Source organism: Cervus canadensis, chromosome 7 (assembly GCF_019320065.1).
Source record: "Cervus canadensis isolate Bull #8, Minnesota chromosome 7, ASM1932006v1, whole genome shotgun sequence".
NCBI classification, from domain to species: domain Eukaryota; kingdom Metazoa; phylum Chordata; class Mammalia; order Artiodactyla; family Cervidae; genus Cervus; species Cervus canadensis.
The window spans coordinates 50,151,446-50,167,868 of NC_057392.1; the positions used below are offsets into that span (position 1 = coordinate 50,151,446).

At 40.9% G+C, this 16,423-nt stretch overlaps 1 protein-coding gene and 1 long non-coding RNA gene across 6 annotated transcripts in view; one reads left to right on the forward strand and one right to left on the reverse strand.

Moving 5' to 3' along the window:
* OPA1 (OPA1 mitochondrial dynamin like GTPase) overlaps positions 1-1,079 on the reverse strand; it is an 81,344-nt gene extending 80,265 nt beyond the window's left edge. For 2 of the 5 annotated variants that reach the window (XM_043473343.1, XM_043473342.1), the window contains exon 1: positions 857-1,078. In XM_043473343.1, the coding sequence (XP_043329278.1) occupies positions 857-888 (32 nt within the window). In that variant the 5' untranslated portion in view covers positions 889-1,078. Of the gene's footprint in view, positions 1-856 lie in introns of all 5 variants that reach the window. The other 3 variants (XM_043473346.1, XM_043473344.1, XR_006270341.1) reach the window with 2 other exon arrangements.
* On the forward strand, positions 542-3,928 carry LOC122444712. Its single transcript, XR_006270342.1, has 2 exons — positions 542-1,162; positions 3,564-3,928. It is a non-coding gene; the product is annotated as an uncharacterized LOC122444712 (long non-coding RNA).
* Positions 3,929-16,423: the final 12,495 nt, after the last annotated feature.

The window sequence follows — 16,423 nt, forward strand, 5'->3', positions numbered from 1 at the left end:
CCAACTTTGCTTGATACATGGCACTTCTCATCGCATGCCTGCAACAATGAGTTAAACCTGAAGGTATTTAAGGACATCAGAACACAACTATGTGTAAAAATTAGAGCCAAATTTAATTTCATTAAAATGCACATAGCAACCCATAGACATGTAAATACTTCTATCATTTTCGGTTTAGGATTAAGTCAGACCAGGTCAACAATAACACGGTGATTAGAAAAGTGGTGCTACATTCACCACCTCACATCCAAAAAGCAACTCTCCCTCCATGAACACTGAAAAGAAAGCTGCTATTAAGAGAATATCTCTAATCACCATCTCTGACACTGTATGCGTCACTGCTCCAAATGTGACTCCAAATCATGTTCTTTAGCGGACTAAGGAAAGAGGCACAGTCCTCTTTGCCCAAACAGAGCAGCTCGGGTACCTGCAAAAGCAATGTGAACCTAGCGTGGAGGTAGAAGAAAAAGACGCGGAAAAGGTGACACATGGATAGCACCACAGAGCCCGAAGAGAGAGGGAACAGAAACCAGAAGCCACCAGAGACAGAGATAACAGCGAGGACAGAAGGGTGAAGTGGCAGGTACAAAAGGACAACAGAGACAACAGGCCAAGACTGAAATGGGCCCAGAATATTCCCGAGAGGAACAGGGACAGGGGCCAGTACTGGGGCCAGCATCTCAGGTAAACCCAGTCAGGGCTCCTGTCACTCTGGGACCTCAAAAATAACTCGGAACCATCCAACTGCCCTCCGCCTGGCCTGAGAGTTACCTGCACACTCTGGAGGTAGTGATGGGGCAGCCCCGTTTTCTGGACGCCCCAGAAATAACGGGGCCAGGTCGGAGCCCGGACTTACCAGGCCACGGCAGCCCGGCGAACTCGCCACATCCCGCCGGCGAGGAGGTCACACAGGCGCCGAGGCGGCCAGCGGGGAGCCCTGGCGTCAGCCCCAGTCCGGTCCTGCTCCGGGAATGACCCAGGAAGAGGCCCGCAGCAACAAGGGCACAGAGCAGCCTCTGCGGCCCTCCCAATGGCGAATGGACTTCCGTAAGAGCCTGCCCGGCACCCGTACTCGGTCCGTCGGCCAAACCTCCACCCCGCTCTTACAGGAGGGCAGCAAAAACGGTCCGGCGGTGGACTCGCGCATGCGCTCAAAGCCCCTGTAGGAACCACTTTATTTCACCCTCCCCTCTCCCCACCCCGCCCTCTTTTGTTTCCGGGGTGGAACTGGGAACTTGGTGCCTCTCAAGTTAAATTCTTGAGGAGCGAAAAGGTGGAGGTGCAGGGCAGGGACTGAAAGGCGTGAAATATAGGTGATAAATTCTCACCGGGTGGCTACCAATTTAAGAAAATTTAATATTGCTGGAGCATGGAGGAGGCTAGGGAATACAGAATGAGTTAATACAGGGATAGACCAATAGAATAGAGTAATGAAAACCCACTGCTGCCCTTTTGCCCTGCTTCTTTGTATGACGTCTTTGTTCAGGAAAAACATTCATAAACTTAGAGCAATCTCGGGAGCCTGAGAGGAGTATTGGACGGGTTAAATGCTTTAGAATCTGAAGGAGATCCAAGAGAAACTCATGAATTAGGCGAGCTTGAAACATGCATGTGCAGTTTATAAAGGCATCAAAAATAATTTTGTTCATTCACTCCTTAACTGGCAGTCATCTGGCTTTTAATTTCACTAATTTGTTGATATTGCTGTTGTCAAAAGCCACCAACAATTCCATATTGCCAGTGGTTACTGGACTGCTTCACGTTCATCTCAGAATATTGGATACTCAGCACTCTCCTGGCTTTCAGGACCCACATTAACCTTTTCTCCAGGACCTGCTACTCCTCAGTCTCCTTTGTTGTTTCCTCCTCCCAGCATTTCAATGAAGGCTTCCAGATCTTAAGAAATCCTGGACCCCATCTCTATTATCTCTGCCAGTAGTCTAAGGCAGTTCTATAACTTTAAATATCTTTTTTCCCCTTACAGCTCTTAACATTTTATGTTTTATGTGGAAATGGGCCCATACGAAGGACATGGCCTGTGAAAGATAGTGAAGTCAATTAGCTGGTCAAGGCTATGGTTTTTCCAGTGGTCATGTATGGATGTGAGAGTTGGACTGTTAAGAAAGCTGAGCACTGAAAAATTGATGCTTTTGAACTATGGTGTTGGAGAAGACTCTTGAGAGTCCCTTGGACTGCAAGGAGATCCAACCAGTCCATCCTGAAGGAGATAAGTCCTTGGTGTTCATTGCAAGGACTGATGCTGAAGCTGAAACTCCAATACTTTGGCCACCTCATGCGAAGAGTTGACTCATTGGAAAAAACCCTGATGCTGGGAGGGATTGGGGGCAGGAGGAGAAGGGTATGACAGAGGATGAGATGGCTGGATGGCATCACCAACTCGATGGGCATGAGTTCGAGTAAACTCCGGGAGTTGGTGATTGATAGGGAGGCCTGGCATGCTGTGGTTCACAGGGTCGCAAAGAATCGGACACAATTGAGCGACTGAACTGAACTGAACTGAAGTCAATATCCATTCCTTCAAAGTGACACCGAGTATAGACCCAGCCTTTGTTAGTAAACTTCCCACATGAAGGACCGTGGGAATTTTCTTTATTATATTTAGTGTGGTGACTGTGTTAATGAAAACAGCAAATAGAAACTTGCTGTACTGATCTGTACAAACTATCTTTTTGTAGAACTGTGGAGTTATGCAAAAATTCCTCTGTTAACTGTTAAGTCCCAGTTGTTTTAATGGGGGAAAAAAATGGAAACCAAATAATGGCAACTCCTTTCCTGTATGGGTTATCTTTACATCTTACAAAACTCTTGTTTTGTGATTTTACTTGTAGGCATTTAGCCTGCTGAATCTGTTCCCCCAACAACTGGGTTCTCCTCTTGGTGAATGTTGAGCTGAAAGACACAACCAAGCCAAAGCTGGGGAAAAGGGAAATTTTATTACTTGCAGCATGTGATGAGACCACTGGGAATCTTTCCCAAAGCAATGCATCCTTTCTTAAAAAGCTGGGGAAGTTTTTAAGCTAAGGGTACATGCATATTCATGAAGGGGCTCAGTCAGTTAACAGTGTCTAAGCTTTAGTTGATTGGAGTCACACGGGTCAGAAAAGGTCAACATCATCATCCCTTAGATTCCAGTTGATCTGATGGTTGAGGCTTCAGGCTAACCTTTACCAGTGAAAGAGATACTGGAAGTGTTTACAACTAATGCGTTGTTGCTTCTCTTGCCTGATAACAGTTTTATTTCTGCATTCTTTCATTTTGTTCACTTTTGTTGTTATTGCTGTCTAGTCGCTAAGTCATATCTGACTCTTCAAGAGCCCATGGACTGCTGCACGCCAGACCTCCCTGTCCTTCATTATCTCCCGGAGATTGTTCAGGTTTATGTCCATTGAATCAGTGATGCTATCTAACTATTTGCCTTCAGTCTTTCCCAACATCAGGGTCTTTTCCAATGAGTTGGCTTTTCACATCAGGTGGCCAAAGTATTGGAGCTTCAGCTTCAGCATCAGCCCTTCCAATGAATATTCTGGATTGATTTCCTTTAGGATTGACTGGTTTGATTTCCTGGCAATCCGAGGGATTCTAAAGAGTCTTCTCCAGCATCACAATTTGAAAGCATCATTTCTTGGCACTCAGCCTTCTTTATGGTCCAGTTTTCTGTTCCCTTAAGATCATTAATTCCTGAGACCTGAGGACAAGCTTTGTGGCCAGGCTTAGATCACAAAACGGCTTAGGCCAGAAATGACTTCTCATGCCAAGAAAGCCATACCTGATTTTCTGTTTCCAGACCCTCTACCTTATCTGCTTACAAACTGTGCAAGATGTATGCATGATGTTTCTTTCTGCACTGTATGAAATAGCCGAAGATTAGAATCAGCATGATTAAAAAATAAACCCTTTAAATTTTTAATGATTCAGTTTATCTTTTAATCCTGGAGATCTTCAGAAAGGGAGATGTTAATGGAAACTGAAATGTTTGCATTTTTTTTTAAGTTTTATATTAAAATTTTTATAATAGAAGTTTTTGTCCAGTTCTTCCTGGGAGATGCCCAAATTCCCTGACACCACACTCTTCCTCTGCAGTTTCCTGGAGAGAGAAACTAGCTAAGTCATGCATAACTGCACCATTACGGTTATCAAACTATTCCCACCCCTGAGAAAAGGATGTCATAATCCTCATCAACAAACATTTATAAATTATTTTCTACAAATCCTCATTTGGGGATTTAAAAAAAATGATACATATTTTTAGAAAAGAGTAAAACCCAGCCCTGTTCTCAAGTGTCCATGGTCTGGCTGGGGAGACCCATACCTAAAAGGGTAAATAATATAAACAGTGTTTATAAAGATTGAGTTGAATAGACACTGAGGACCAAGTAAGGGATGGAAGTTCTACTACAGGCAGAACTGTAGCATTAGCAAGTGGGCTAAAGAAAGATAATTCTGGAGAAAACAGAAAAGGGTGAGTTTGTAAAGAGAGACAATTTTGGGAAGACTGGATAAGAAGCTATGGAGCAATGTAAGTGTGAGAGGTCCAGCTTCAACAGTGGGATAGAGGTGAGAGATTATCTAAAGGAATATTGCTGAGTATTTAAAGCAATGGAAAGCTGAATGCATAAATTCAGGACAGGAATCAAAGATGATTGGTATTTCAATCTGTAGTCAGTGAATGGTGCTAGTGATAGTCGCAGATACTGGGAAGCTAATTTGGAGAAGAGACTAACATGCTGGTTTTGGATTGATGGTTAATGCTGAGGCATTAATGAGTTATCTAGGTGGAAAAATCTATGAGACTCTTAGAAATCAAATCCTAGAATTCCAGAGGGAGGTAAAGCTTTCAATACAGATTTGAGAATTGTCTTTATAAATGTGAAACTGAATCACATTAACCTTTGTAAAACTGTGCAAGAACTTGAAATTGTTTATAAAATATTAAATCCACATTATTTTATAATTTTATATTTTATATTTAAAATATTAAAATATTTATATTTTAATATAAATATATTTATATTATTTATAAAATTTATATTTTATATTTATATTTTAGGACTAATATTTTAGGGGTGGGAATAGCTTGATAACCATAATGGTGCAGTTATGCATGACTTAGCTAGTTTCTCTCTCCAGGAAACTGCAGAGGAAGAGTGTGGTGTCAGGGAATTTGGGCATCTCCCAGGAAGAACTGGACAAAAACTTCTATTATAAAAATTTTAATATAAAACTTAAAAAAAACAAATGCAAACATTTCAGTTTCCATTTCAGTTTATATTTTAGGACTAAAAGTATTACATGCAGTGAAATAATGCAAGAAAAAGAAATACAAGGCATAACATTTTCAATTGATTGTTTACGTTGAAAACCTTAAGAAATTAAAAAAATAAATAAGCCAGTAGAAATATTCAATGGGTTGAGTCCCACAAAGGTAAATATAAAAAATGATTGTGTTTTTATATACTTACAAAGACACCTGTGTATATATCAGGTCTGAATTCTTGGAATTCGTAAATGTTACCTTAATTGGGGAAAGGGTCTTTGCAGATGTTATAGTAAGGATCTTCATCTGAGGAGAGTATTTTAGATTATTCAGGTGGGCCCTAAATGCCATTACATGTATTGTGACAAGAGGAAGATTTCACACATACAAACAGAGGAGGAGGCAGTGTGAAGATGAAGCAGAGATCGGAGGATCTAATCAACTAGAAAGAGACCATGCTGGAACCATGATCTTGGACTTTCCAGCCTGCAGAACTGTGAAAAATGTTTCTGTTCTTTTTAAGCTACCCAGTGTATAGCATTTTATTATAGCAGCCCTAATTGACTAAGGCACAATGCAATTAAACATGGGCAAAAATTCAAACAAACACTACACAAAGGAATACACACACACACACACACACACACACACACACACACACACAGACACCAAGATGGTGGTGGTTCAGCTAAGTCATGTCTGACTCTTGCAACCCCAAGGACTGTAGCCTGCCAGGCTCCTCTGTCCATGGGATTTTCCAGGCAAGAATACTGGAGTGGGTTGCCATTTCTTTCTTCAATTATTACCCTTATTTGGTGTGAAATCAATGGCCATGGGTCTGGCCTTAAGTGAATGTGCTCAAAGAGTGTTCCAACCAACAGCCCTGAAAGTATATGAACCAAAGGCTCAAACTGTATCTTACCGAAAGTATAAGATAAAGGATGAAGTCATTAATCCAAAAATCACAGCACACACCGCAGAACACATAAATGAAGTGCTCAGTGTTATTAGTCATCATGCTCAGTCACTTCAGTCGTGTCCAACTCTGTGCCACCCTGTGGGCTGTAGCTCACCAGCTCCTCTGTCCATGGAATTCTCTAGGCAAGACTGCTGGAGTGGGTTGCCATGCCCTCCTCCAGTGGATCTTCCTGACCCTGGGATCAAACCCACATCTGTTGTGTTTCCTCCACTGGAGGTGGATTCTTTGCCACTGAGCCACCAGGGAAGCCCTCTCAGTCATTGGGGTAATGCAAGTGAAAACCACAAGATACCGATTATGTTCCCACTAAAGCTGCTAAAATTAAAGACCTACAATACTGCATTTGATGAAGATGTGCAGCAACCCGAACTCTCAGGCACTGCTGATGGGAATGTAAAGTGATATAGCTGAAATGGAGCAGGACGATATGGTCTTCCTCCCCTCACCATGTCATCTGTTTGCCTTTTGTCTGTGGAAAACTTTAGTCAAAGAATAAGTTTAATCAGAGAAATGAGAAATGGGAGAACAAAGGACAACAGTCAAAGGAGACTTAATAATAATATTGTAGTCATCAAGCATGGTCAAGGACCTTTAGTTCTTTCTCAAGGGATGTGGATAATATTCCGAGCCATATCCTGTGAGCTGTCTTGTAGATACTGAAACGCCAGGTGGAGATGTTAACCACATGATGACTAGACAATACCTGGGACACGAGATGCCACAGTTATAAGAATTGGCCTCAGAGAAATGAATCACATGGACCTTGGAATTGAAGAACAACTGTACCTAAAATAATCAAGATGACTCTAATCAGACCACCGATGATCAATTTGAAGATGACTGTCAGAGTTGCCTGTGCTGTTTCTGCATGTAGCCCCCTCCTTCTGCCTATGAAAGCTCTTGCCCCACTGGTTGCCAGTGGGATGAGTTGGCCTGTGGACGAATGGCCTCCGCCCACCACCCTCAGTTGCCAGCATCTGAAATAAAGCAAACTTTCCTTTCCACCAACCGAGCCTGTTTATTGGTTTCTTGGACCGTGAGCCGCCGGACCCCACACGTTCTATTGGTAACACTCTAATGCTAACTCTTCTCCCTCTTCCACATTTAGGGACCCTTGTGATTACACTGGTCCCACCCAGATAACCTACATTTATCTTCCTATTTTTAAATCAACTGATAACAACCTTAATTTCAACTGCATCCTTAATTCACCTTTCCATAGTCACAAATTCCAGGAATTAGGATGGACTTTGTGGGAGCCATTCTCTTGCCTACTACACAGCTCCATTTAAATTTTTTGACTGACCTCTCTCTGATACTATGGGATGTATGTGTGTATGTGGGTGTATGTGTGTGCATGTGTGTGTGTGTCTGAAGTATCACGCTCCACCTGTTCCCCCAGCTACACCTGGGAATATCTGTAGTTTTAAATTTGTACTTCTAATCTTTGTTTACAAGTTTATCATTTTCTTATTTTTAATGTTTTTATACATTTGTCATCTTTTTTACTGCAGTCCAGAAGGAAATCTCAAGTGTGTATTCCCTGTCACAAATGTCATTTTCTGCAATGGTACTGTTGCATTTCCTGCTTTCTAAGTCATTTTTAATATTCTTTTGCCTTGTAAATCTTGAGATATTGCCCTTACTTATCTTTATCGCTTTCTCTGCCTGTACCTTAGAGGTCAGGTTTTTTCATTATCTTAAATATGCAAAATTATGTCTAAATTTTTTTCCTTGTCCCTATAGTAAATAATCTCATAGATAGTAGAATCATGGATATCATCTTCCTCTCCATTTATTATGACTGATGTGATTACTTCACCAATGGATGCTCTTTGAATGTGCTGGGCACCAAGCTCCCTCTTTACATATACTTCCTTCCATTCTTTTGTACAACATTTTTTTCACAGGCTTCACTTTTTCTTCCTTGCTTTTCTAGGCCAGCAGGTTTACTTTGTTTTCTATTGCAAAGTAGGTATTATTCAACATAGGCTTCCCTGGTGGCTTGGTGGTAAAGAATCTGCCTGCCAATGCAAGAGACGTGGGTTTGATCCCTGGGTTGGTTCTATCCCTGGAGAAGGAAATGGCAACCCATTCCAATATTCTTGCCTGGAAAATCCCATGGACTGAGGAGCCTGGTGGGCTAGAGACCATGGGGTCACAAAAGAGTCAGATATGACTTAGCGACTAAACAACAAAAACAATGAAAAAACATAATTGGAAACAGCAGATCCATCAGGTTCAAAGGCATGATGAAGATTAGGAAACTGTAGGACTCCATAAGTTATCTATGACCACTTATTGTAAAAAAAGTTATTTTCTACACATGTGGTTATTTATTATGTCTATTATTTATGTCTGATGGAAATACCATATAATAGTGTGCTACTGTGTATCTTTCCCCAACTCTTCTTTCAGTGACATCTTGCTGGTAGGTTGAAATTGGTTATATTAGTTATTAGTTATTATAAATCAATCAAGACTTGACTTATTGTTTTGTTGACTGCTTAGTCTTAAGTAGGTGATAGAGAAATGGCAATACTGCAAGTTCAATTTAAAAGTATGTTTTGTCTGTGACTGTTCCATTGTTAATAGCACAGAACATTGAGGAAATACTCTTCCAGTATTTAAAATCTGTTATCTGATTCAGGAAAGAAATCTTACACATCATTGTGGATGATCTAAATTCTGACATGCCTTTGTAATTTCACATTTCTCTTACTTCTTAAGGAATAGAAAATATCAGCTTATATTCATGTCGGATCTGAACTCATAGGCCAGTGATATAAGCAACTTCTTTAGTACCCTTAGTAATTGATAGTACGTTCTTCAGTATCAACAGTAATAAAAATAATCAAGCACTTATTCCTAGTAAAGTTTATAATGACCTTATGCATATGGATGCATGCTTTTTTGAAAGAGTTGTTGCTAAACATTTCCTGGGACAACACTGGTGTGCACATGTGTGCTTGGGTTACAGGCTACTCTTCTTCCACCTTTCCATCATTGAAAACTTGTGCCACTTATGGGACTTCCCAAGCTGTCCAGTGATTAAGACTCCGTGCTTCCTCTGAAGGTGGGGCATGGGTTCAATCCCTGGTTGGGGAACTGGTATCCCACATGGTATGTGGTGTGACCAATCCCCCCTCCCCCGCCACCCACCAAACAAGCAAACAAAAAATTGTGCCATTTAGTTTTTTTTCTTTGTTTTGAGGTTTCCTGTACCTCTGGCCACTTATACAGCCATGTCCTCTTTTGGGCTAATGTCATGTCTAAAGCCTGCAGAATATTCCTTTCTCCATTCCCGGGGTTCTGAGCTTTCTCCCTCCTGCTTAAAGATATTTTTTCTCTACGCTTTGAAACATTTCCTCCTTTCTTGTCTTTTAGATGAATAACATATCCCCTACCTCCCCCTGATTTCCAAGCTCAGCCGTTCAAGAAATATACTTGCTGTTAAGTAACATTGCATGGTAATCCAGGTTTTCCAGCTTTCTGGTGTCCTCAGCAGTAGTAGATTGAACTGTGTGCCTTGCAAAGGGATAAGCTCCCACATGCTTGCTATTGTCGACAGCCTCCTCATTCTCTCATACTTTTGTTTGCCTTAACTTTCCTTCGTAGCAGGAAGGGCCAAAATGGGTGTGGTTGAGGCAGCAGCCTGCTACAATGCTGATCCAGTTTACAAACACCACTGGAAGAGTGAGATCCACCATCCTGTGGTCAGGAGACCCATCTTAGCAGCAATGGTGCTTGCATTTAGAGAAGGCAAGCTGAATCTGTGGGCAGGTGGTTCGTTTATCAGCTTATACTGGTAGGAGAGATGATAGGAATGCAAAGCCTCCAAGAAGTTCTTAATAAGCGGAATTAGGTTTACCTGTTTGTATACACTGAACACAAATTAGAACACTTTCTTCTTTTGTTTCCTTTACCTTACCCAGCTTGCCATTTTGTTCCCTCCTAGGGGATGGATGAGATGTAGACAAACAGAAAGGATGGGAGGAAGAAATACCATAAGGGTGTGTGTGGTGAATTTGGGAGTCAATGACCATTTTAGGTTTGTACTTCTGCACTGTTCTGAAATTCCAGTACTTTGGCCACCTGATGCGAAGAGCTGACTCATTAGAAAAGACCTGGATGCTGGGAAAGACTGAAGGCAGGAGGAGAAGGGGATGACAGAGGATGAGATGGTTGGCATCACCGACTCGATGGACATGAGTTTGAGCAAGCTCTGGGAGATGGTGAAGGACAGGAAAGCCTGGTGTGCTGCAGTCCATGGGGTCTCAAAGAGTCAGACATGACTGAGCAACTGAACAGCAACAAATCAGTCTGTTATGACATTATAGTACCTGCTGATGTGTCTATCTGAGTACAAAATGACTTAATACATATGAGGCATTTAAAGCAAAGCCTGGTACAGAGTGAGCACATAATAATTGTAGGTTGAGATGCGCTGCTCTAGAAGATAAACTTCCAAATCTCAAGGACTTAATCCCAATAGAATTAATTCCTTCTTACATGATAGTCTGATGTGCCCTGGACAGGGAGGGTCTCCTGAAGGCGGGTGACTTGGATGCCCAAGTTGCTTCCTACTTGACCCTATACCATCTGAAACATGTGGCCTTCAAGGCCACTTTGGTGAGCATGGAGCATTGTCTGGTATCTTTAAGGGCTAGGAATGACTTCACAGTATGACCACTATGTGAGTGGTTAAGAGGGGCAAAGGTCACTTCTGCTCACATTCTATTGGTCAGAACATAGTCCCTTGACCAACTTAACCACCAGGAAAGCTCAAAACTACTAAGGAGAACATGGACAGTTGTTCTGAGTGCCTATCTCTGCTAATGCTTCATGTTATAAGCATTAGCTATAATAATAACAATAATGTCATTCATTACTCTCCAAAAATGAGATATTTTCTTCTAAGTATTGCTGTCTATATTTCCATTGAACCTATAGTTTTAGATTACTTTTTAACCCATGTCCTTCTATTTCTAAAACCTACTTTTATTCTCCATAAAGAGAGAATAACCTAATTTTATTTTTTATTTTAAAAAAATTTTTGGTCACACTCTGCAGCATGTGGGACCTTAGTTCCCTGAGCAGGGATTGAACGTGTGCTCCCTGCATTGAAAGGCAGAGTCTTAACCACTGACAACTGGGTAAGTCCCATAGTCTAGTTTTATTTTACTTTCCGTAACAGGACCATCATATTGAAAGTGACTGAATTTCTCAGAAACCAACTACATGAAGGCTCAGAATTGAAATTCATTTGATTTAAATAAACACAATATTTATCACACACATGAGTTTACAGTCTGTGATTTATACCTGCTCCATTAAATACACACTTATGCAGAGAGATTTGAAAGAGACTGAAGTATTTTCAACTTTCAGGATTATTAACAAATCCTAGTTCTTTAAAGAGCCCTAACAGAAAGGTTTTTGTGGGATGTAGATGTCTACATGCTGGGTTGCAATTTAGAGAGCCATTTGATGAGAGATTGGACTTGAAAATGAATCCCACTGCATCAGCTGAAAAGACATGAGAAAGACTGTGCTCTGATGTTCACCTTCCTGTTATGTTGGACACTGGACTTAGGGCTACCAGTGAGACTGATAAAGCAGTGTAGGCCATATGATTTCCACATTCTAGTCTTCCAAGGAGCAGTGTAGACTATATGACTTCCATGTTCTATTTTTATGTGTTTAGAGAAATAGGTTCATTTTCTCAAGCTCACACTTGAACTTTTTCAAGTATGGTATTAAAATATTTACAGCTCCATTTGCAAACCATTTGCCTAAAAGAGTAATGGAAGAGAAAACAGAAAAGCAGGTTCAGAGCAAAACACAAGAGTGTTTTGAAGATGTCAAATTATGTTCGGGTATTTTTGTTTTTTGGCAAAAGGAACGTGTAATTTCTTTGTGGGGAAGCACCATGATCCGTATGATGCTCTGTGGAGGTTAATCTACCAGTGGCTGGTCATATTGGTTAAAGGTGGGAGACAAAAGCAGAGAGCCCATTTAAAAGGAAATTTTAATTATCCGATGTGTTCTGACTTGGATTAGGATTATGAGGTCAAAGGTGACAGTGAAGCTTTTGGCCTCAATGGCTGAGGGTTTTTTTTTGTTTTTTTTTTTTTAATGTTAAGGCTTAAAGATAGTTGTATGCTTTTTTTTAAGTTTTTTTTTTTGATGTGGACCATTGTTTAGTCTTTATTGAATTTGTTGCAATATTGCTTCTGTTTTATGTTTTGTTTTTTTGTTATGAGGCATATGGGATCTTAGCTCCCTAACCACGCATGGAACCCACACCCCCTGCATTGGAAGGTGAAATCTTAACCACGGAAGTCCCAATATTTGTATGTTTTTGTCATAGACTTTTTTGATGTCAAGTTTCTTTTTCCTTTTCTCTTTTGAAGCATCCATTCTATCACAATTGCTTGTACATCCATACTTCCTCCTTTTATCCCAGCAGTGTCTGTGCTAGTGATGGGAGCACCAATGTCTTCACAGACCTGTTCTGCAGTATGCATTTATGACTGTTCTTTTCTGCATAGCCTCTAGGCCATATTCTCCACCTCTTCCAGAGACCCTATGAGCTACCCACTATTGCTTGATACATTCCTTTCTTGCTTAATTTTCCCAGAGTTAGTTTCAGTTACTTGCAAATTAGAACCATAACTAAATCAATTTTCTTTTTTGATGTCATAACCCAGATGTTGACTAGACTAACCCTTCCCTGATAATTTAGATAAGATTGATTGCAATTCTACTCCATGGATTGCAGAGTCTAACACCTTCTCCAAGATTTCTATCAATTCTATAGGAGACTTGGATTCTCACAGACACATCTGACTCAGAAGTTTTGTATCCTCTAAATCAAGATTTCTCAACCTTGGGACTATTGATGTTTTGGACTGTACAATTCTTTATTGTGGGTGGCTGTCTAGTACATTGAAGGAATTTTTGGCAATATCCCCAGCATCTACCCACTTAATGCCAGTTTGAATGTCATGACTGCCGTGTCCCCAGTTGTTACAAAAGTGTACCCAGACAATGCTAAATGTTCCCTGTAGCTCATGGGGTGGTGGTGCAAAATCACCAGTATTTTAACTCAATACCATGTAGGAACTGCCACCGGTTGTCTCTGCTCTCACCAAGTCTGTATACGTGTGGCAATCAGACATTTTTCTCTATTTCCACCAAAATTTTTTAATGTAAATTTTAAAAATCTTTTTTTAATCTTTAATTTCATTTTTAATCTAATACTAATACCAAATTTTATGGAAGTTCTGGAGAAATAGGTTTTCATCACAAATGTAAACAAATCAAATTTGTTAGATGCTCATGTTTTCAAGAAATTTTTTGGTCATTTCTGCAACTCGCTTTCTAGCTTCTGGCCACATTATTTGCCCCTTTTCCCATTTATCTTCCTTTATCACTGCATTCTTCTCTCTCTCTCTCTCTCTCTCTTTTCTTTTTTTTGCTTTTCCCTGTCTCCAAATTCCTGTCCATTTTTCAATTCAAAGGGGTTTAGTTATATCTTTTTATTTCTCTGTACCAACTCATCCTCTTAGGGACTTATCTTGGCTTATCAAGGTAATTTCCTAAAAAGAAAAGCCCCCCATAGAAATTCTGGAACCTATTGTGAAGATAATTCTCACTACAGTTCCTCCTAGAGCTACTGTAGTATTAGGCCCCTTTTACTGAAAGGAATCTTCTAATTATCCATTGCAGCACAGATGCTACCCAAAATTTAGTGACTTAAAACAACCACCCTTTCATCCTCAGTCAGTCAGTCAGTTCAGTTGCTCAGTCTTGTCCGAATCTTTGTGACCACATGGATGCCAGGCTTCCCTGTCCATCCCCGACTCCCAGAGCTTGCTCAAACTCATGCTTTGAATGGATGATGTCATCCAACCATCTCATCCTCTGTCATCCCCTTTTCTTCTTGCTTCGATCTTCCCTACCTCTCTCCAAATGGCATATCACATGGTTAGCTTGGGCTCCTTGCAGCAGATTATTTATTCTCAGACTAGTTCACCTTTCATGTTGTGGCTCAGGACTCCTAGAGAAAAGATTCCTCCTGACAGAGGTAGAAGCTGTCAGTCTCTTAAAGTGTGACCCCTCGGTGTCATGTCTGGCATGTTGGATGAAGCAGTCACAGAGCCTGTCCGCTTAAAGTAAATGTGCAGTCATCTTTATTACCGTAGTACAGCCTCTGGCCACAAATTTAGACAGTACTCCTTCATGCAGATTGCCCTGTTTCCCTCCAAGAACCTGCAAGTGTCTCATTTTATTACAGCAACAGACTCAGAATTGAGGTGGATAAAAGAACTAGGAAAAGAGCTAAGAGACTTTGGTGCTCTGAAAGCTGAGGAAAGGAGTGGGTTCAAGAAGAGAGTGGTCAAAGATCATGTAACACAGAGACTGAAGAGAAGGGGACTTTGGGTGAGGCCAACAGATGGCTTGGGTATCATCCTTTTCCTCCTCCACTGTGGGTGGTGATGCTGGGAGTCAGAGACTTTGTTCACTGATTTATTTTCATATACTATTTTATATACCATTTTCTTTTTCTGATGAGTTGAAACCTATTCCTTCTAGGAATTTAGGAAATGTGGGGATAAATGTATAGGTAACCATCAAAACCTTTTGTTGAATTGATTTTCCAATTTTTTATATAAATACATATGTTTAAGCATCTACATATGTTTGACTATGTGTACATATATCCACTTCTTTTTACTCCTATTCTTTCCGCATTTGCTTAATCACCAACGAGACTTTTCCATGGGCAGTTGGTGTAAGGTTACAATGGGAAAGCAAGAGAAAGAAATGAGACAATAATCAGTACTTAAGTTTTTGAAATAGACTTGAAATTTCCGAAAGATACTTTACTTAGAGAAAAAGGATTTCTGAGTCATTTCCCCCCCACCTTTTTTAAACTTTTTTTTTTTTTCCTTTTTGGCCATGCTGCACAGCATACAGAATCTTAGTTCCCTGCCCTGGGATCGAACCCATGCCCCCTGCAGTGGAATCATTGAGTCTTAACCACTGGACCACCAGAGAAGTCCTTCTGTGTCTTAGAGTCTGATTTTTTTGTACAAAAGCTAAATGTTACTTTATAAATAGTAGACTTTGGAAGAACGAATGATGTAAGATCCAGTTTTGGGGTCACAGATTTGACAAACATTTCACAGCTGAGGAAGGAGAGATTTGGGAAGTCTGAGTTTCGTGCTGGTGTCAGTTCCAGAGACACACCGTACCTTGTGGGATGACAAATGACTCAGAGCAGTGGGGCTGGGCACCTCAAGCAGAGAACTGGATTCTGAGCCCTGGGGAAGTCTGAGAGGACAGTGACATTGACAGAGAAGTCCGGAGTTCACAGCAGCAGTGAAGACGTGAATGAGGCAGGAAAAGCCTAGCAGGGGCCCACCCCCTACATTAACGGTGGTCCAGGAGGCTTAGAAAGTGCCCTAGTATTTCACTTGGCCTAAAGGTGTGGAGAAGGGCTGAGAGAAGGCTGAGGTACAACCCACAGTGGAGCCGCAGATGTCTCAAAAGATGCAAGCCTAGAAATGCAAATAACTGTGCATGCAAATGATGGCTCAACCTCTGGCAGTGAAGGACCAGTCTTCCCCGCCCGGGACACACACATCTGGGGAATGGAATCTGGTGGCAGCAAGCGGAAAGGGGGACATCCTTAACTGACTGTTTAAACACAAAGTGCTTGGGAGTATCCTGGGGTGACTTAGCTAACTCATAGTTGACTAGATTCATTTCCTGCCATCAGGCAAAATGAGGTAGTAAAAGAAAAAAATCAAGTTGAGCTATAAAAACATAAAGTTATATTTCCTGCACACTGTGACCTAAGAAATACGCATCATTGTTTATATATGTATGTATGTGTAGGTGTGATCATCTGTGTTAGTCCCTAAAGTTTTTATCACACTGTTTATGGAGTTTTACTAAACATTCTATCACAAGCAGTTTAAACATGCCATTAAATATTCTTGGGCATGTTTTTACTGACTGTGTAATAAAACTATCATGTGGGTATAGTTTCCTTTCCCCTTCCTACATTCCTTCCTTCCTTCCTCTCTTACCTCCTTCTTTACTTCCTTCCATACTTCCCTGATTGTTTGATATTTACTTTGTTTCTAATTTTTCAC